At 42.1% G+C, this 22,470-nt stretch overlaps 2 protein-coding genes across 2 annotated transcripts; one reads left to right on the top strand and one right to left on the bottom strand.

Annotated features, from left to right (window-relative positions):
• The first annotated feature begins 2,919 nt into the window (after positions 1-2,919).
• On the top strand, positions 2,920-4,434 carry LOC103732114 (ubiquilin-3). The gene is given in 5 exon segments (XM_017797504.1): positions 2,920-2,981; positions 2,983-3,098; positions 3,101-3,983; positions 3,985-4,388; positions 4,391-4,434. Coding segments are annotated over 5 exon segments (1,509 nt in total).
• Positions 4,435-16,257: 11,823 nt separating this feature from the next.
• On the bottom strand, positions 16,258-17,251 carry LOC103732071 (olfactory receptor 52D1). Its single transcript, XM_008830593.1, has one exon. The coding sequence runs from the start codon at positions 17,233-17,235 to the stop codon at positions 16,282-16,284; it is 954 nt and encodes a 317-aa protein (XP_008828815.1). The 5' UTR covers positions 17,236-17,251; the 3' UTR covers positions 16,258-16,281.
• Between the last annotated feature and the right edge of the window lie 5,219 nt (positions 17,252-22,470).

The following is a 22,470-nucleotide window of genomic DNA, read 5'->3' as shown; positions in this document are numbered from 1 at the left end:
GGTTTGGGGCCCTGCCCCACACTGTTTTCTGTCCAATGATTCTAGACTTTTCATTTCACCTGAAATTCAATAGACCCCAAACTAAATATGGACAAATGGGCCTCATGATTTCCCTTGGAGAAGATGTTCCTCTTCAGTCCTTCTAGCACCGACATAGAGTCCACAGAAAGGAAAGTCATGGATCTGTTCACCTTAGAGCCTGGAGGACAGACTCTGGAAGATGAGCTGAGCACAGGTGGCTCTTCATAATTCTTACCTAGGTTGTTCTTTATCTCTTGTCACAGTTGTATTTTCTAAGGGAAAGCCAGGCATTAATTCCAATATTCAGTTCTGTCGGGGACAATACAAAGAGGACCTCAGCGTAATTGCTTATGTAGCAACAACTGTCTGGTAGAAGTTTTCTGAGGGCTGGGCATTATGAGGAGAGGCCTAACAGTTTTATCAGCTGTCAGCTAGCCATAGGGTACTATGGAATTTCCTGGGCGTAGGCATTTCTTTCAGACTCAGAAATTACACCTTATCAGGGCTTGACACTGGTTGATAGTAGAGATCCTGATTCAAGCTAATCAAATTTAAGAACATCTATCAATATATGATAAATAATGTGATTGAGGAGGATTTAGGTGCTTATTCACCTCTAGCAAGCTCCCCCAGAGGCGGCACTCTAGGCAGCCAAATTCTGATTTTTGTGGTTGAAAAGAAATAGAAAGCAGAAAGGAGGTAAAGCAAAAACAGACTGGAATGGCAGTGATGGGCCTTGATCTGGAAGTTGGAGTGACAGAAAGTCAGGGACAAAATAAAGGTGGGGAGAGGGAATTGGCAACAGGTTTCCTGGACCAGTCAGTAAAAATCTTGACACAAGATTCTGTCTTACCTGTGTAGCCATCAGCAAGAAGGGCTGAGGCGCTGGGTTGATTACTTGGCTGCCGTTCATCTAAAGTAGGCTCAGGGGAAGGACTGGTCCTCCTGAGTGGCAGGCAAGAATTCTACCACTGCATGATGGAGAAATATTAGGTCCTGAATGCTTCTCTTATGGTCACCACCTTCTGGCTGCCTTCCCAGAATGCAGCAATCCACTCCCTCATTGACTCCTATGACATGACTCACTTCTAATCACAGGGCATTCCTTGACCTGGAGTTCTGCATGACTGACTCTCCTTGTAACGGGGAAACCCACCCTGAACTTGCTCCAAATGACACAACCTCAGCACCAAACCCCTTCCCCTGAAAATATAAAAACCCTGAGTCTGTGAGGGAGGGTGTACTCTCCCGTGGATCATGGGCTGTGAGAATGTGCCCTCTTACATTTATTCTACAACAAATCTGCTTGCTCTGTAGAAGGTCAGTTTCTCATCTACCTGCTTCCTATTTCTGTATAGTGGTAACTGGAAATTTTGGAATGAGAGAAAGCAAGGGGTGGAGGGTGTCTTGTGTGTTGGAAATTGTTAATGATTCAAACCTGACATAGCTGGATCTATCTTCATAGTAAAAAAATAATTGCTGCAGAGATTCCATTCTCTACCTACCTGGAGAAGTCCAAACACATGTCCCTCTGAAGTAATCTGAGAGATATTAAATCATATTTAGACTTGGATTCAAACTGCTGCCATGATTTCTCTATCTTGGACTTGAACCTCTGAGTTAAAACCATAGCTTATTTTTCTTTCTCTTTAAAAAATGGTTTATTTTATTTTTAACTTTGTGTATGTGTGCGTCTGTGTGTAGGCATATGCATGAGAATGAAGGTGCCCAAAAAGGCCAGAAGAGGATGTTGGATCCTTTAGGGCTGGAGGTACTGGTGGTTGTGAGCCATTGAATGTGGGTGCTGGAAACTGACTGACTCAGTTCCTTTGCAAGGGCAGTACACTCTCTTAACTACTGAACAATCTCTCCAGCTTTCTTTTTCTTTCTTTCTTTCTTTCTTTCTTTTTTCTTTCTTCTTTCTTTCTTTCTTTCTTTCCTTCTTTCTTTTTCTCTCTCTCTTTCCTTAAAAATGTAATTTATTATTTATGTCGGGGTGGGGTGAGGGGTGGGGTGGTGGAGGTATGTGCATGCCATATGTGTGTGGGTACCTGCTGAAGCCAAAAGACAGTGTCAGATCCATGGAGCTGGAGTTACAGGTAGCCGTGGGTGCTGGGAACTGAACTCTGGTCCCCTGGAAGAGCAGCAGGAGCATTGAACCACAGAGCCATCTCTACAGACCCTCATAGTTCATATTTCTAGGAGCATCTTGCTTCTCAGACCTTAGGGAACATGATATCTTTAGAACCATGTAGCTGTACAGACTACTCTACCTAAGAACTTCATCATACAAATCTCCCATTGAGACTATATGGATTGATTACACATGTTAATTATGTATCTTCATTCTGTTCATATAAATACATGGTATTGAAGTCTTGGCTGGATCATGGTCAAGTACAGTATTGAGGATTAGTGATAGGGAGTCCTTCCTAAGCTCACACTTAGTCTAGTACTTTCCTACTCATCCATATTCACTTATCAAACTAAATGGCAGGATTTTTCAGCAGAGGACAGTCTTGTGTGAAACCTGTTTCTAGGCAGTGACAGCTTTCCCCCCACTGGTGTTTAAATGAAATCATGAAGAAAGGCCAGCTTCAGGCAGGTGACACAGACCTCTGCCCATCCCCCATTCAGCTCTGCCTTTCAACTGTGACCTCATCACTGACACCATATCCCCTAAAGCTTGTCCAAGAGAGGAGCAGCTGCCCCTTTTATGGGAACCAGGCGGCTGTAGGGCTACATTGGGAGGTGGCATCTGCAGGACATAGGTGAAAGGATATCACTGGATACCTACTGGTCCCTGTACCCAGGTGTGCTCAGGGCCACATCAAATCTTCTGCAGGTGTGTGATCCACTGTGTCCTTAGGTAACCCTTCATTCACTTCTCAAGGAAATATGGCACGGGCTAGGAAAGAAGCCGGGGACAGCTAATTGGTGTCTGGTAGGGAGCCATTATCACATTATCAGAGTGTCTGTCAAGACCCCACAAGATTGCCAGGAATTTTTGCTGGCAGAAGATAGCAATGTCGGCCACTTTAAGAAGCAGATCTCCAAACACCTTCACAGTGACACTGACTGGTGCTCATCTTCACTGGGAAGATCCTCCCGGATCAAGATGTACTGAGTCAGTGTGGCATCCTTGATGGCTTGACCATCCAGCTGGTGGTGAGGACTCGTTTGAAAGGATCAGCCTGTCCTCCAGGAACTCCGCCAGGCCCCACAGGCCACTGCACTCAACGTTCTGACCCAGCAGCCTCTGAGGGTGCTGGGGTGCTCACCAGGTTGGGCCGGCTGGCCCGGAGCTCATGAGATGCAGCTGATTTCTTTTGCCAGCTTGTTCAGCTGTTGACAACTGCACCCGAGTCTGTGGTGCAGTTCTTGGAAGAGCCTCTAATTCAAGGACTGGCAAATAAGAAACGCGCCAATGACAGCCACTTTCCCAAATCCTCAAAGGCACATCAGAAACGCAAGCCAGCGCTGGAAACCTTTCAGAAGCTTGCCCAGCAACAGGAACTCCTGCAGGAACACAAGCAGAGTCTGGAGGCCCTGAAGGCGGTGCCGGGAGGTGACAATGCTATGCGACCTTGCTGCTCTGACATCCAGCATCTCTTGCTCTCCATTCTGGCCCTATTGGCAGCCTCCAAAGGCCACCTTTCAGGTTCAGAACCTTGCAGAGGAGAAGTCAACGCTCACAGCAGTTCTGAGACGACCACCATCTCTGCCACCTCTGCTCCTGTCAGGCCATTGGTACTAGAGGTCAATACAGGAGGAGGTATCCAGGCCAGGGGCATAGTTTCAAATCAAAACAGTTCAGTGTGCAGAACCGGTATGCTAGACTCACACCCAGGCTCAGATCTTCCCTTGCAAGATAGCCAGCAGCCGGAGGAGAAAGCTCCTCAAAGCAGTCAGCCGAGACTCTGACTGTCTGATTTGCAACAAGCCTTGCTATCCTGCAGCAGAATCCAGCCTGTTACACCAGCTGACGACCGGCAGCCTGTTGCTTCAGCACATGACACTTCCCATCCTCACCAAACCGCGAGCGCTGCAGGCATTGTTACAGATAGAATAAAGCCTACAGATACTATCCAGGGAGGTGCCTGAGACGGTGCCGTTCCTCCGGGCTAAACCGCGTGGGGCTAGAGGAGCCCCAGAAACTAGGGGTAGAAGACTAGTACCTAGAGAAGATCCCGTGCAACTCTCCTTGGCCTTTCCTCAGCTCTTCCATGCCCTGGCCAATGCCTGTTCCCAGCCTTTCCAAACCTCGCTGTCCACGTCCCTCTTCACTGAAGGTCGCTACCAGCAAGAACTGGAGCAGCTGAAGGCCCTGGGTTTTGCTAACCGTGATGCAAACCTGCAGGCCCTGATAGCCATGCTGCCATTGAGAGGCTTCTAAGAGCTCCCCAGGTCTAATCTCTCCAGCTGATGCTCACAATGCACCGCCCTGTGGTGAAGGAGGAAAACGGGGAAGGGCCGGGAAGGCACTTATTTTAGAAATTCCTCCTACTTGGATTATGAGCACTTTTGGGCAGTCCGTCTCTCACTGCCCAAGCCTGTTCTACATTAAAGATTGCTTGGATCTCACGTGTGTTGTAGATTTGGGGATGGCTGGGCAACAGCATTATTTGGAGAGGGTTGATACATGGTTCCTGGGACTCTTATTTACTCTCATTTCTTTAGCCTAAGAATCTTTGAAAGTTTCAAACACAAGGTGGGGCTGGGGGAATAGCCTAGTGGGTAAGGAGCTTGCTGTATACAAGCATGAGGACCTGAGTTCAGATTCCCAGCACCCATGTAATGGCAGATGTGGTGGTGTGTGTGTGTCACCCCAGCACTGTGCAGGGGAGAAAGGAAGATCCGTGGAACTCACTGATCAGTCAAGGCTAGCCAATTAAGTAGCCCCAATGTTCAGTGAAAGATCCCTTTTCAGTAAGGTGGAACCTAGTAGAGAAAATCACCTGATGTTGACCTTGGTCCCACACACACATGCATATATGCTAACATGTACACACACACACACACACACACACAGAGATACACATACACACTAAACACGAGGTGGGTAAATCTTGAAAGATTTAATATCTTTACTCCTGTTCAGTCAGTAATTTGGCTCCCTGCCTGCATCACCATCATCATCTGAGCTCCTTCTGTTTCACTCCAGAGTGAAGGGATCCCAGCTGTTCTCCCAAAAACCCATGGCTTTTTTTTTTTTTAAAGACCCCTTGAAACCACACATTCCTTTGCTGGCATGTTTCCCTGTCTATAGGGCGTCTCTTGATTTGGCAGAAAATATTCGCAACTTCCCTCAGCAATGGCTCTTCCTTTGAACTCTGTCTGTGCTTAGGGTCCGGCTCTGTGGGGCTAGCATCCTGTCTTCCTCCGCAGAATTCTTCCTTTTCTCTTGCAAAATGTTTTGTCTTATCAGCTACTGAAGTTTCCTTCTGCAGGTTTTTGCTTCTGGATTTGCAGCTGTCTCTCTTGGGTGGGTGGGGGGCAATGTTTTATGATCTTCTGCAGTTAGTGTTATCCAAGTAAGGTGCAGAAGCTTTCTCACTCTTCTTAATTTTAAAAAAATTTGACCTACTGGCACCCGTTTCTTTAAAGAGTCTTCCTTTAATCCTTAAAAAATTCACTCCCTAATAGATGGTGCTTCCGGGAGTATATTATACCAGTTCTTTTTAACTGCATCTCTCGGAGAGTTTGGCCCTTTGCATACCCACAGTTCCCACTCTTTTATACAGTCACTAAATTTCACAGATGGACATAAGGCAAAAAGCACTAGGGTCTCCTTCTTTGGGGCTGCTGGTTTAGGTCTGGCCTCTATAATTTTGTCCAAATGAAGGTGTGGAGAAGGAGGTAGGAAGACAGAATGAATATCTAGAAAATATCTTGGAGGCACATTAATTCTCAATATAGTCATGGTCAAGGAGAGGCAATGGGAACAGAACATGCTCTGGATCCTCAGCTCTCCTGGACAGCCCTTGTTGGACACATGGCTGTCTGTAACTCACTGATGTGCACAATCAATCTCAGACAACTGTGGTAGGCAGAATTGGCTTCCTGGAGATATTCTGCAGTGTGACCATTGTTGCCATCTCCATCTTCTGCTGAGGTGACTTTGCCTTACTGTAGGGACTGTGTCTTGGCTCTTCCACACACTCAGAATATGTACATTGACTAATTAGCCTGTGTTGACATCACTGCTGTGGCTGCCTATGGGCTGACTGCAGCTCTGTTGGTCACGGGCCTGGATTTTGTCCTCTTCTATGGATGTATGTTCTATGCTTTTTCATCTTATATCTCATGATGCCAAGGACAAAGTTCCCAGAAACCGAGAAGCCTGCTTTGATATCAGCATGGTTTTCTATTCCCAGGTGTTATTCACAGCATATTAATTCCCACTGCATCTCCAAGTATGCACTCATCATATGGATAACCTCTACACTCTAGTGCCTCACGTGTTCAGTTCTGTCATCTGCGAGGCTAGAACCAAGGAGATTTGTACTCACATAGCCTCTCTAGAATAGCTTTAGTTCAGGAAGACATGTTCTGATCTATGAATTTGCATAGAAGATAAGGATAGTATAAACCTCCATGGACAGCTGATAGAATTAAAGGTGGAATGGAGGAGCACTGGGCTGCAAACACCAGTACTTGTTTCCTAATACTGGAAACATCAGTTGGTTCCTCATGAGCTCATCTACTTTCCAATATCTGAAATCTCTTACAGCTTTGTAATCTGATAAATCTGTACGAACAAACTCACTTTAAATACTGCCTTGAGAACCCAGGGTCCTGAAACATGGACCTACCTCTCACACTAACTTCCTGCATCCATATATCTCCCTTTCTTCCAGAAATAAAATGAGGGTCACATCAGGATGAGATCAATGTCAGTGTGGTTACACCTAGTGAGTGATTTTATAGTTTGAGGTAGGCTTTTTAATTCAATGAAGCCAAGACCTTACAAGAGCAGGCATAGAACTCACAGGCATGCATCTCAGGAACAGAATGGAGGTTGCAAAGTTACTGTGTTAGTCAGTGTTCTGTTGCTGTGGCACAAACACTGACCCAAGAAACTTATAGAAGGAAGAGTTTATTTGAGCTTAAGGTTCCAAAGGGGCAAGAGTCCATCACGGCAGGGAGGCATGGTGGCAGAGGTGGCTGGAGGTGGAACAGAAGCTAAGCTTTACATCTACAAGTAGGCACAGGAAGCAAGAGAGCAGAGATCCGGATATCTGGCAAGGCTTAAGAACTCTCTAAGTGATGTGCTTCCTCCAGGATAGCAACACCTTCTAAGACTTCCCAAAACAGCACCACCAACTGGGGATAAAATGTCTCAACACTTGGAGCCTTTGGGGGATATTTTCATTCAAACCTCCACAGTCACTGAACACTAGCCCTCACTCTTAGCTACAGCTTTTCTTTTCTATTAAAATCATTATGCTTCTGCGTCCCAGTCACATTCAGTGTTTCATAAGATTAGTGAAACCTTGGTCTTCATTTTTGTTAGTGGTGGTGTTCTAGGCTGCCATCTTCTTAGGAAGCATGCATTATTTGTTCATCTATTTACTTAATAGTCAACATCTAGGCTTATTCACAAGTATAGTCAGATCACAAAGGGGGAGATAAAAAAAGGCACCGGTAAAGATTTCATGGATGTGGTATATGCAACCAATGTCCTGAAAGATGGACAGGAATTTTTCAGGGGAACAATCTAGAAAGGCATCTAAGGAAGAGTCAACAGCATGAGCAAAGACATAGTGGTTTTGATGTCTAGTATGCTGGAGACCTATGCAATCAGTGTGCCTAGGATTTCATGATGAAGGCTCTTCTTTACATGTAAGTATGAGGTATCTGGGAATATTCATGAGGGTTACAGAGACCTTCCGTTCAATCAAGAAGCTGCCTTTTGCAATCATGTTGAAAAATGAGATTTGAAAATAGCAATATTGAAATTAGCCTGAAATGAAGGTGGTTTCTACAGTCTTTTTGAAGAAACAGTAGACTCTCCCTAAGACAGCATCAACTAAATTTTGTTTGGGCCTTAGTGCCTTATACACAGCTTTGTGCAATATCATTTTGTGGAATGCCAGACACACTGAGATTTCCTGCTTCAGTATTACATCAAATTCTATCACCGTTCGCTCACAGAGAACTGGGAAACGTCATACACCTTCCCCAGTTGGTGCCATGCTTAGCTTCTCTTTACCTAGATCTCGAATGGAAAGTCTGTGTCCACCTTTCTAGTGTCAAAAAGACTAACTTTGAATGACAAATGACCTAGCTTCACTTCACACACTGTTCTTTTTGCCTGATTGACCTTGTCTTGATTGCTTGACCATTTGACTTGTTTTGCTAGTTAACAGAGAAGGGGAACTAATACCTGCAGTTTCCGATCATTGCAAGGATGAAATAATCTCTGTGAATTTCTTAGCAGAGGCTACTTAGGGCATAGGGCTAATGAGTATCAGTTATTGCAATGTTCTGCACCGTCTGTTTTCTCACCCGTAAGAGGGTGCTAATGCTATCTAGTAGGTATTAGCAAAGATTTCTGAAAGTTAATGTCTGAACTTCACATGCAGCATAGCGCTTGTTACAAAGACACTCAGAAGAATGTTATCTTTCTTTCCATGGCCCTCTAAAGCTCTCCAGTCTCCATCCTGAGTCCAACTGGCAGCTAACAGTAACTCGTGCCTAATATTCTTACTGAAAGCTTTATTTTCTCACATTACATCCTTACAGCAGTGGGATCCAGTTTCACAGTGCCCATCCAGAAATCTACATGTCAAGGGAGAGGAAAGGAGGGCGACTTTCACCTATTGTTGCTGCCACTCTTTAATAGTATAATTAAACCTTGTGAATTCCTGCACAAACCCTCAGTGTGGGGCCTGTAGCCCTAAGTGCCAAGGGCATCCTTTATTCCCAAGTATTAGGGCCTCTAGTTGAATGGGGGAAGTGCTCGGCATCACTATCATATATTATGTATAATATACACAGTTCATGTTCATTCCCTGAGGACTACACGAGGGTCTGAGGATCCCAGTTAACATGCTTGTTTATCAGAGGCTTGTAGTGCCTGTCATCTATTGATGCAATGAAACAGAGAGACACAGCCTTCTTTGCTCTTGTCTCCTGTTCTGTGGGTCATCCTTTTTTCTCTTGCACATTTCCATTTCAGAAACATTTCTCTACACTCTCTACTTCCAATTCCTCAAGTTTCTGGGTGTTCTCTGTTCCACAGAAATCACCCTAAGGTAGTGACGGCTTCCTAATAGACAAATCCAGTCGACACCTGTTCTTTGAATTTTATTCACAATCTATACTCTATTAGGTAGATGATTTTATATTTTTGCTTGGCTTATCAGAACTACAATACTTGTTTCCTATTCTTAAGCTTATTTGAAGAAGTCACTTCCCATTTTAGTGGGAAAAACATCACTGATACAGAACACCCCTGAGTGTCGACATCCACGTCTACACTAATGTGGTTTTGTGCCAATGTGTTCTTCCTGTTCTGTTGCTGAGGCCCGAATCACTACTGATATTCAGATCTACTAAAATACTAATTTTCTGTCTCTCCTCTCTGTACGTAGTCTCCATCTTGCTCCATCAGGCTTTCCTGTTCTAATGGGTTATTCCAACTATATATTTTCCCTACTTTCCAGTCTATAAATGAGTCTATTAACGAAACAAGAAAAAATTGTCTAGTGCCCACTTATCCCTCCATTTCCATTTTATTTTTTTTTGCTCACCCCTATAGCAAGCATAACTACTTAAAAGACTTGTTCATATTTGCTGACACCAGTTTCTTATTTCTTGTTTTCTTAGACCTATTATAGTATAATTAAACATTTGCTAGCTTCATGACAAAGTTTAGAGCCACTCTTGTCTGGGCAACCAAAGAGTTCTGCATGCTAAATCCTACGGTCCTTCCTCAGCTGCCATGGTACTTACTCCAATTATATTTGAGTGATCCTTCTCTGTGACACAATAGACCCCCTTTTTATTTCTCTTTTCCTTCCTTCCTTCCTTCCTTCCTTCCTTCCTTCCTTCCTTCCTTCCATTTCTTCCTTCCTTCCTTCCTTTTTTCCTCCTTCCCTCCCTCCTTCCCTCCCTCTCTCCCTTCCTCCCTTCCTTTTTCTCTCTTTTGGACCTTTTTGGGACATGGTCTGCCTGTAACTTCACACGGGCTGAAGCTCCCTATGTAAACCAGGCTGGCCTCAAACTCACAGAGATTCACCTCCCTCTGCACCCTGAATGTTGAGATTAAAGGTGTAAGCCACCACTCCTGGCTCAAAGATTTCTTCAGGTTTATTATTTTAGTTGTTATTGTTCATTTATTTTGTGACAAAATCTCACTATATAGCTTTGATTGGCCTAGAACTTGCTATGTAGAGCTGGTTGGCCCTGAACTCACAGAGATCTGCCTGCTTCTGCTTCCCAATGTCTGAGATTAGAGATGTGTGCCACCACACCTGGTTCAGACACCCTCTTTCTTGAAATAAACCCCTGTGTTTTTAAATGCCATATATTTTTATTGTTTACTTGACAAGTATGCCTAGAACATGGTGGCGCCATATTCATGCCCCATTGCCCTGTGTAATCCTCTCCGACTCCTGCTGAGTCCCTTCTTCCTGACTATCCCCTCTACCACCCCCTTGTCTTTTGTTCTGTTTTTGGTGCAGGTCTAATGCAGGTAGCTACTGTGCTATGTGATCATAATTGTGACAGTCGTTCCACATCCGGAAGCCAGTGTTTCACAGTGCCCCTCTTCATCCTCCAGCTTGGCTCTTATAATCTTTCACCCCCTCTTCTGTGATGTTCCTGGGCTTGGAGGATATCATATATGTGTCACATTTAGGGCTCGTCATTCAACACTCACATTGTCAGCACGTTGTCTAGCTGATATCACATTTTTTTGATGTATTTATTTTTATTTTATGTGTAAGAATGTTTTGCCTGTATGTATGCAATGCCTACAGAGGCCAGAAGGGGGTGTCAGATGCCTTGGAATTAGAGTTATGGATGGTTGTTGGGACAGTTGTTAGCCATTATGTGGGTACTGGGAACCTAACCTGGGTTCTCTACAAGAGCAGCCAGTGCTCTTAACCACTGAGCTATCTCTCCAGCCCCTGATACCACGTTTTTAATTTAACTTTTTTTCCTCAAAGACCTTCTATTACAGTATACAGCTTCATTTCCCTAGCTTTTTAATTTTGAAGTCATTTTCTATCGTGCTGCACTCCCCTTCCCTAACATTTTCACCTAATTATGTGACTTTAAATATCACAATGATTTGAAAGTTCAGATTTCTAGTTTAGACCTCTTCTCTGAATCTCAGAGTAAGACAGTCGAGATAGGAGACCCTTTTCTATGATGCCTTTTAGGCAACAAACTCATTTATCATCTTCTGAAAACCTGTTACTTTTCTAGTTTTTTTTGTTTTCCAAAAAAGGAAGGAAAGAAGAAAAAAAAACAGAGGAGGAAGAAAAGAAAGGAGGTAGAGGGAAGAACCAGAAAAGGAAGAGAGCAAACTTTATCTTTTCTGACCCCCAAATCTTACAGACGGACAGGTGCCCTTGATCTCCCTTACCTCTTTCTCTTTCATTAATCTGTTATAAAATTCTGACGGTGCTTCAAAAATATGCTTGGAATCTGACCACTTTTAAAAATACCATCTTCATTGATACCACACTGCCCAAATCACTGCTGTGAAATTGAATAACACAAAGTGATTCTCCAAAGATGAGTTTAATTAAGAGTAGCAGAGCACTAGAGTGGGAACACACACACCATCGTAAATTATGGCCATATTCTGGAAAGAAGAAGAAAGTATCTTTAAAAGTGAAACAAGGAGAGTTGTTTTGATACACACATATGCATGTGCGCCTGCACATGTGCACGCGCGCGCACGCACACACACACACACACACACACACACACACACACACACACACACACACACAACATTGGTTACAGGGGCTTAACAAGAGTTAACTTCAGGTGATTAGGAGAAACTATTAGGCAAGTGTTCTACACCCAGATAAATGTCTTTGAGACTCATGTAGTAAGTAAAGATTTTGGTTACAAACCCTTGGGAGTTAGAGTCCTTCCAGGAGTCTATTTCTTTACCTGAGACCAGTGTATGCAAAGGTCTGTCCACTTTCAACCTCTGTACTCCGTTTTGTTAGAATTTGACACATGTGACATCATTTTTATGTTGACATGTTCCGTATCATCACTACAATGGCGTTGTAAACCACATCCTTGCTGTCATCCTTGCTGGTCAGTCCCCTGTCTACTATATTATCAGCGGAGCATCACATACAAAACTGTAAGGCAGGCAAAGAGCAGGCACAGAGAAGTTCCACTGTTTCCCCGGGGTCTCACATCTTCTGACTGACAGGTGTAGAAGCCCAAACTTTAGTTCCAAAATTTATTCTCCTACCTTTATGCAGCTTCACACTAAGACTCAGTTTCTCTGAAACTGAAGTCTTGCCCTGGCATGGGAGGGACACAGCATGTTTCTGTATCTCTGGAAATCTAAAATCTCATTTAGAGAGGAGCAGTTCAGAAAATAATTCCAATCACAATGATGAAATATTACATGTTTCTCATTAGAAAAATTGAAATTTTAAGTATTATTACTAGCAAATAAAGACAAAATAGGATCTTGTGGCTGTGGAATGGGAGTAAGAGGGGACATTAGGGGATGGTTCCTTGGGGGTGAGAGGGAAGTGTTACTGAGATCTTACTCCAATCTCTCTCGACTCGCTGGTCCTTGTGATCTCTGTGGAAAGAATTCAGATGGACACACAGAGCATAGGCTATGACAGATGGGATTTATTAAAGTATGCCACTCTCAAGACCAGACTCAAGACAAGACTGACAAAGACCAGAGGGGCCATTGCTGAGGAAGACACCATGAAGAGTGGATGTGGGAGTAGTGGGGTAAAGATGGTTTATGGTATTGGTAAGAATTACAGGAGACTTTGGTGCAGAATCACTGAATTCAGAAGGTCTCCTGAGGCACAGATTAAAAGATCATATGCAGAGTAAGAACTTCTTAAGGTGGTCTAGGGAAAAGATTGCCCAAGACCTTAGTGGGGCCTAGATTTGCAGGTGGTGCTTTGGAACTAGTGACCTTCGTCTCTCCTCAAAAGCTGAATTTCTTTACACATCGCAACACATTTGCCTTTTTGAAGAAAGATATTGTGAACGCTGGGTTGTAGGAATCAGGGAAGCACCACTTCTAGAATCTCGCCTTCTCTTACCAACCTCCAACCTCACTTTAACTCTGACTTCAGTTACAGCTGGCTGAGACTACTCCATCACTGCCTGGATTCAGATTAGTTCACTAAACCCCATGAGCTGTCTCATCTACACCTCGTGGTTTAGGCTTCTTAGAAATCTGATCTCACACAGCTTTCCCAAGCTTTTTCAGAAACCTCTGTGTCTCTTTCTTGCACTGCTGTCTGACCGACCCTTTTCTTTTGCGCTGTGGATCTCTTCTCCGATCTCTGATCTCCTCTGAGCTCCCTTGGCCCATGTTGGCTCCTGGTTTGTGGATTCATCCCTGTAGCTATGGCCAGAGCTGACACTTCTCTTGTCTTACCTGTGGACTTTGTAATATTCTCCCCTCAATTGCTTTCCTGGGGTAAGAAAATTCCCCTTTATGTCTATCTTAAATCTATTGATGTGCTTCTACATGGGTAATTTCAGCATAAATCTAAACAAATAAGAATCAAGTTATTCAATACTGTGTACCAGGCTCTATACTAGACCTACTTTTTCTTTTTACCATCATAACATATTGAAGATGCCATTCATTTATTAACTCAACAAAGATTATGATATATATGATGACATGGCACTTCAGTCACAGTATTTATTGTTTATTATGTCTGAGACACAGATAAAATGCCTGTTATGATAAAGTGTTTAATAATTAACCAATGGAGAAGAAATAATCTCTAGGTTATTTTGTCTTGTGATATACTGAAACTTGGTATATACTTTCATTAATTTATTTAAGCATCATTAACTAAATACTATCAACTATCGCCAATCTGAATTGAGTGCTTGCTTTGTTTCAACATTTTGCTAATGTGGGACTGGTTGAGTGGAATGTCTTAATTCATGTAGTTCGTAGGTTAGGAAGCTGAGATTTAAGTCCTTGGTCATCAGGATCCAGAATTCATATTATTATCAGTATAAAAGACTAGATAATATATGAGTTTTTTTTTTTAATGAAAAGTTGTAACTTTAACAGATTCTCTGAATTACAGGCTTGGTTTAAAATGCAAATAATGGCAATCATTTTTTAATTGAATTTTTGCTAATTTTATACATCATATTTTGATCATATTTATATGCCTTTCCCTATCTGCACCCACTTTTAGTAACTCCACACAATTTCCTGCACTCTATTAATAACACACACACACACACACACACACACACACACACACATACACACACAGAGGCTTAAGGCTTATTGAGTCAAATTTGTAGCCCCAAGTTCCCTTTGATGTGGGTCCATCCACTGGAGCCTAATTAACCTATCCATTGTCACACCCTTTTTAAATTTTATTTCTTTTGCCTGCATGTGTCTAAGTGTACTTGTGTCATGCAAAGCTCACAGAGGCCAGAATAGGGCATAGAATTTTTTGGAACTCGGCACCTGTGTCCTTTGGAAGGACAGCAAGTATTCTTAACCACTGAACCATTTCCTTCCAGGGTCCAATCATCATACCCTTAAAGAGAACTGACTTCCCCTCTCCCAGCAGCTATCTGATGCAGATAGTTCCTCTTCTTCCCCTCATCCCCACTTCTATGCTGGGTTTTTTTTTTTCTGACTTGACCTCATGTGGTTCTTGTGCATGCCGTCACCACTGCTGTGAGTTCATGTGAGTGACTGCCCTTTCTGGGAAACTGTTTCTTTGTGGTCATCCACCACCTCTGGCTCTTATAATCTTTCTGCCCCTTCCTCTGCAATGATTCCTGGGCCTGAGGAGGCAGAATCTGATGTAGTATCCTGTAAGTGCTCTGAAATCTCTTGTTTGCACATTGGTCAGTTGTGGGTCACTGTGCTAATCACTGTTTGTGGCATTAGGAAGTTTCTGTGGTGAGAGTTGAAAGCTGGATTTAAGCTTCACAAGAAGGAACTCATACATGATACTGATAGCAGGCCTAGAGACCTGTGGCTAGACAGGTCATGGGCCATAGCTCAGAGCTTACTACTATTATTTTGTTAAATGAACATAGTATTAAACTGTCTCCTAGTGACTTATTGCTGCATCCATAGATTAATGCATCTCTCAATTCCCACCATAAAAGAAGTCATCTTTTTAAGCAGTGTAAGTGAACTTGTGAAAATTAGAACTGAGATTACAAAAGCACTGAAGGGCAATTGAAGACTCTGGTGTCTGATCCGACTCCTCTGAATCTTAATAGAGATAACTTTATGACTAAAATGAAGTAAGAGTCAAAATAGGAGATTGGAGAAAGGATGAGGGAAAATTCAGTTTCAGTAGGCGTGGATTCCATTTTAAACACCATGGAAATAATATAGAATTATTATGTAATATGGTTATCAGTGTTCTGTGAAGTATCATAATGTAAAAAAAACGAGGCAGATAAAGAAATTGCCTACTAATGTTTATGAGATGCTGCAGAACTTTTTAAAATTTGCTTATTGAGCCTCTACATGTGATGCTCTAAATTTTTCTGTCTGTTAAAGTATTCATTCCTTACCACAGCAGTAAGAGTTAGACATTATCTCCATTTAAAAACAGGACGGACTAAGGTATAGAAAAAATTCAGCAACTTGGTCAAAGTTACAAGATCAGGAAGTAGAAAAGTCAACATTGAAGCTTAGGCACTCCGGCTGTGTACTTTTGGCTTCTATATGAAGTGGTGAAGTTGTGTTGTAGAATTCGGATTCATACTCAAAGCAACTTTTTCTTTTCCACTTGGACTCACAGAAGAATATTCCTTTTAGAAAACATAGTCTTTTCTTAAGGGCAGTAAATGAATAGCTCCTTAACAAGTAGCAGCCACTTTTTAGAGAAGAGTGAATAGATCACCCCTCTGGACTGTCCAGAGATCCTTGAGGGGCTCAGGAAAAGTGATCTGTTTTAAGGTGATTATTTGATGTCTCTGCATCTTGTGACCAGCCCCCTTACTTCCAGATCTCTGATCATGTAAAACCAGTTTATTTTCTTTTTCTCATCTCCAACGTCTGCTTAGAGTTCATACCGAGCCCTTCCCCGGGTGAAGCAGTCTTAAAAGTCGACTCCGAATCTCCTTGGTTCTAGCTCCATAGATAATGGGATTGAGCACAGGAGGTACCAGCACATAGAGGTTAGCCAGGAAGATGTGCACATGCTTGGGCACTCTGTTGTGACCAAAGCGGTGGGTGAGGAAGGAGAAGAAGGCAGGAATATAGAAAACCAAGATGACACCAAGGTGAGAGCCACAGGTACTCAGAGCCTTCTTCTGGGCATCACGTGATGGAAGACGGAAGACAGCACGGAGGATAAAGCCATAGGAGATGGCAATGAGGATGGAATCTAGACCCATAGCCAGCAAAGCCACAGTCAGCCCATAAACAATGTTGACAGTGATGCTGGCACAGGCCAGTCGAGCAATGCCCATATGCTCACAGTATGTGTGAGCCATGACACGGTGACCGCAGTAATGCAGTCGCCTCAGCAAGAAGATGAAGGGGGAGACGATAGCCACACTACGGAACATGCCAGCAAAGACAATCTGGCCTATGACAGTGTGGTTGAGAATGGTTGTGTATTTCAACGGGTTGCAGATAGCCACGTATCTATCAAAGGCCATGGCCAGGAGTACTGAGGACTCTAGAGCATAGATAGAATGAACGCAAAACATCTGGGCCAGGCAACCGCTAAAGGAGATCTCATTATCGTGAAGCCACAGAATGGCCAGCATTTTAGGCACAGTGGTGGAGCTGAGAGCCAGGTCCGTGAGAGAGAGAAGGCAGAGGAAGAGGTACATGGGCGCATGGAGAGCACTCTCTGTGCTGATGACGAGGATGAGGGCAGCGTTGCCCAGGAGTGCTATCAGATACATGGCACAGAAAGGGACGGCAATCCAGAGGTGGGCAAACTCCAGCCCTGGCATGCCTGTCAGGAAGAGAGTGACTGGGAGACTGTCACTCATGTTGGAGGGTGACATCCATCTTGGCACATGAAGGGCTTTGTCCAAGGGATGATGGGATGCCTGCCCTGTAACATTAGGCATTTGGTTGATTCACATAAAATGATTCTTGTGTAAGCTGAGAAAACTGCCCTTTGCTCAGGTATCTGAAAAGAGTCTTTCCCATGTAATCCATTTTAAGTCTTCTGCTCTTTTCTAGATTATGTAGCAGTGATATTCAACAAACCTGCTGTTTCCTGACTTGTAAAGTGCCCTGTATATCATCTACAGACCTTCAGACTGCACATTATAGGCGCTTTCCTTATCTCCCTTTACTGGTGTCTTTTCTCACACATTAGAAGTCTTATTTCCCCTTCTCTAGTTTTTCTCGTTTTAAGGCCTTCCCAGGGGCCTCCTGTTTATATTCTGCTTTTCAGAGATCCCTAAACTCTCATCTCTTAGTCTTCTACCATGTTACAGAAGCCTTTTGAATAGGGACTCTATATTTTATGCAGGTGTAGCCTCCATAGGAATGTTAAGTGTAGAACTTAACTGAATCCCAGAAATCCACATTCAGAGTTGGGTCTTTTCATTTCATCCATTGTCTGTTGTCATAGTCAGTATTTGAATTCCTATATCTTTCAAAAAAGCCATTTCGTTTCAAATCACTTCCTAATGCTGCAATAACTTTGCATAGTATCTGAATACCAAAGGCAAAAAGAACTTAGACTCCTTTCCTACAGGACACAGAATACTTCCTCTTTTTTTTTTTTTTTTTTTTTCTTTGACACAATACTTTTAGGCTCTGCCTCGATCCTGGTTTGTAATATGAAGGGAGGGAGTTCAGAGGGTAGAGTCTGGCCAGCTGGCATCACCTCCCTTTCTTTCCCATTCTCTTTTTGACCTAGTCTTGTATCTGCGTAGGATTTCCAACTATTGTCGTAAGAGATCTGCTACTCTTTCAGCATCTATGGATGTGAGGATCTATGTGAGCATCTATGGATTTTATTCTCTTCCCACTGAGAGAGACAGTGTGAAAGGATAGTGAGCTGGAGCGTCACCGGACTTCACAATGCAGATACCCTCCCAAACATTCCTCAGTCTTTCCTGAGTCACTATGATGACTGAATTTTTGTGGTCTCAAACTAGACATCAATGCACTGCAACTGTCAACTGAACACAGGTTTTAAAAAATCTGATTTTAAAAACTTACCTATCTGAATGACATCCATTTCTTGTGGCATATGCTGAGTTTGGAGCTCTGTGACGGTGTACTATATGGGTGCAAAGCTACTCTGAGTAAATATGTATTGCATGAGTACAGCAAAGGAGAGAGAGAAAGAGAGAGAGAGAGAGAGAGAGAGAGAGAGAGAGAGAGAGAGAGAGAGAAAGTGAAAGGTGGGTGTCTGCACGTTCACACGTGTGTGTTATGAGAGCAGAGAGACTGTTATTCTGTATTCCCACCTTCTTTGGTCACAGGGCTTGGTGAGTGAGAGTATTTATTGATTTTTTCTGTAATGCTCATGTGTAAAGACTCAGGTGTCCTCCGTTAGGGATCTGATTTGCGGAAGATCTCTCTCTAGGGAAAAAGAGAATGAGCATTGTTAAGTGAGGAATAGATTAATAAGGCACATATTCCAGTGACTTCTCAAGGAAGATAAAAAGAATTAAAAGCTTAAATAGTAGAAAAGGTGTAGCTTTTAGCAAATTGTGAATATCAACATTTAAAAATTAAACTGTCATATCACTATTTAAAATATCTCCAATAGAATATTTTTTTGTATGTGTATATAAGTTACTGTGCATGTGTGTGTATGCACGTGGAGGTTAGAGGTCAAGGTTGGGTGTTTTCCTTAACTGTTCCTCACCTTATTTTGGAGACAGGGTCTCCTACTGAATCTAAAGCTCATAGATTGACTAGAATGGCTGGCCAGGGAGCCCAGGGATCTGCCTGTCTCAGATTCTTGGTGCTGGGATTGCAGGAATGTGTCACCATGCCTGACTGCTCACATGAGTGCTTGGGATTGAGCTCAGATTTTCTTGTTTGCACTGCAAACACTTTACAAGTCAACTATCTCTCCATCCCTGGAATCTTTATAACCTAGAAAATTTCAAGTGACCATTATCAATTTTAAAATCTATAAAAAATGTTTTCCTTAACTGTGGGAAATTCTTTCTGTCTCCTTGAAGTTGGTCCATTAACCCACCCATTTATTTTTCTTAAGTATTTCATTATGATCACTCTTTCAAAACATGTATACAAATTAGAAATATTTCTTTTTTTATATAGCAATAGGCTCCACAACTAAAATATTTTGCCATAATAATTACAAGATGCATTAATAAAAGAAATATGAAAATCTTTACATTTCGTTAGTTGTTAGATGTAGATACAAATCTTTGGGAAATATTCTTCTGATTGAGATTAATTGAACTTTCCTTTTTCTTTTTTTAAAAAATTTGTTTTTATTAAATTTTGTTATATTTCATACTCCCATTTTCTTTTAAATTACTCCAAATACCCAACATTGATAGAATGAAATAGTTTATGTCCTGTTAGTATTAATTTTATTTTTATGTCAGTAAGTTTTAAGAACTTGTTTTGCATAAATACTTTCGCTGGGAAAGTATCTTTCACTTTCTGTCCTGCAGGATATGCCACAATGGAAGGTCAGCAGCAGCCTTAAGAAGGAAGATTCTGACCCTCTGAAATTCACGCTGCAGACTCTGGGGAGAGTTTTGGTAAGCTGGTATGAGGAGGTTGAATAATAATAAGGGACAAATTAAAATAACAATTGCTGTTGCTAAGGAAAAATCAGGTGCTTGCACAATACTACAAAAGTAAGATATGGACAGAAACAGCAAATGTCTTCTCACTCTTTCTTTGGCTTTATCAGTCTCCCTCCAAGGCCTCCTCTTGGCAGAGAGCCAAAGGTAGCAGTCTGGGAAAGGAAAAATGAAGCTTTACCTTAAGTCTCTTAACCAGAGTGTAGAGGTTTGGAGCTGAAAATAAATAGCTTAGCCCTCACCACAGTGACCCTTTATCTGTGTATAAGATGTATAAAACTTATGTGGTATTTTATGACTGGATAATTATTAAGCACGTAAAAATCAGGAGTAGGGGCTGGAGAGACGGCTCAGCAGTTATGGGCACTGGTTATTCCTGCAGGGGACTTGGATTCGGTTTCAAGAACCCACATTGCTGCCAACAACTGTCCATAACTCCAGTTCCAGGGGACTGGAAATGCTCTTCTGACCTCTACATGCATTACACTCACATAGGTACACTTACACACATGCAAACAAAATAGTCAGATACATAAAATAAAAATAACTCAGTAAAAAATCAGAAGTAACTGATTTCATTATGTTTCACAGTACTTTTTTCTTTATCATTTTATGTAGAAAAAACTATATTGATAATAAAGTAGGGAGTGTTCCAGGAGACTAAATTATATTTAGATTGAGTACAACTTTAAAATATTTCCTAAAATGTTTGATAAAAATAAAATAAATTTTTTTAAATTTATTTATTTATTTTTGTCTTTTTGAGACAAGGTCTCCCTGTAGCCCCAGCTGGCCTGGAACTCAGTATGTAGATGAGGCAGGCCTTGAGCTCATAGAGATCCACCTGCCTCTCCTCAGTGCTGGCATTAAAGGCATATGTCACCATGCCTGGTGAATGTGAATCTTTTTTAGAAAACAAATATGTGCATATAATACAATTATTTTCTCTTTAAGTATCACCTACTGAATTCTGAGGGAAGATGTGTGTGGTATTTGCCTAGGCAGTCTCAGTGGAAACCAAGTCCCCATCTCTGCCCTGAGCACCTATATACTCAAAACTCTCTTATTTGTCCCAAATATTAAGTGGGTAATATGAGGTGAGGGAAATAACATTCAAGACATTGTTGTCATATGCCAAGTGAAGTAAAGAACTCATTTGTACTCACAACACTACAACCAGGAAATGTGCACGGTAATATAGCCTATAATTTCTGTTTTAGAGACATGAGTGCACTCTTGCATTCTTGATTATGGCTTAAGATCATGTGGTGTGGAGGAGGGAGGAGATAGGTGGTCATCTCTGAGGTACTGGTAGTATAAAGACTTCTGAAATTTTTCATACTTTTAAAGCAACGAGAAAATGGCAAAACACTGTTAGGGTCAACTTTTTCAGAACTTTAGCTCTTAAATAATGGCTTGTGTTAACCCAGGAACCCTTTAAAAATGGACAAATTTTGTCAAAAATCATTTAAAATCAGCGAATTTTGTTAAAATAAGTAAAATGTTAAAATCTCTAGCTCTACAATTGCATGCCAGCAGCAATGTGTTCAGAGTCAAAGTCAGAAGCCTAGTGCCAGTCAGAGGGAGCAGACATGGCTGGAAGAGGGGTTCTCTTCAGAAATTTTGATGATTTTCCCACTTTGCTGGTTTCCCTGAAAAACACATTTGTAATTCTTTCTAAATTTAACAGGATATAGAGCTCCTCTAGTGTGAATAACTTTTTCCCATGGGTGGCTGTTAGAGACTATTATATACAATTAACTGTACAGTTCTCTGTGATCTCATTACAGTGGGCAAACAGGAGGCTCTCCAAAAGGATAAAGACTGAACATTTGAAGAATAAATTTTTCATTAACACAATTTGATTGTACAGTTTAGTGGGTTTCATTGTGATGCTTCCATAGAACATTCCATGCATTGCCCACATCTACCTTCCCTTCTTTCCCCTCCTGTCTTCCATTCTCTCCACTCTCTCTGCTCCCCTTGCACATGTGGACTGCTACATGAATGAGTGTGTTAACCTTGTGCAGAGGCCATGCTAACTGACTCTGTATCCATCCCGTCTTAATGTCCGTGCCACTGAAGCACACACTAAAAGACTTACACATAGCTTGGATGTGTTTTTGCATATCCACAGCTGTATAGCAGACACATTTGAAATTTTATATATTGTCAGAAAACATCTGAAAGTACTTTGGGCCTCTTAGCTCTTACTCACATTTAGTCTGCCATGGAAATAAGATTAAACCAGAGTTGTAAAATAAATTGCTGACTGTTGAGATAATGCCCTAAAAGGTACATAGTGGCTAACAACCAATCCATAACTCCAGTTCCAGGGTTTCTGATACCCTCTTCTGACCTAGTTCTGTGGACATTGCACCACAAGGCTACACTGACATACGTGCAGGCAATACACTCATAAACATAAAATAAAACAAGTAAAATATTAGAAAAAATTATTAGCCTTCATTATCCAGTAGTATTTTA

Source organism: Nannospalax galili, unplaced genomic scaffold, assembly GCF_000622305.1.
Source record: "Nannospalax galili isolate Female #2095 unplaced genomic scaffold, S.galili_v1.0 scaffold635, whole genome shotgun sequence".
NCBI lineage: Eukaryota > Metazoa > Chordata > Mammalia > Rodentia > Spalacidae > Nannospalax > Nannospalax galili.
Note: the sequence above shows the minus strand (reverse complement) of the source record. Positions and strands in the feature narration are given on the sequence as shown.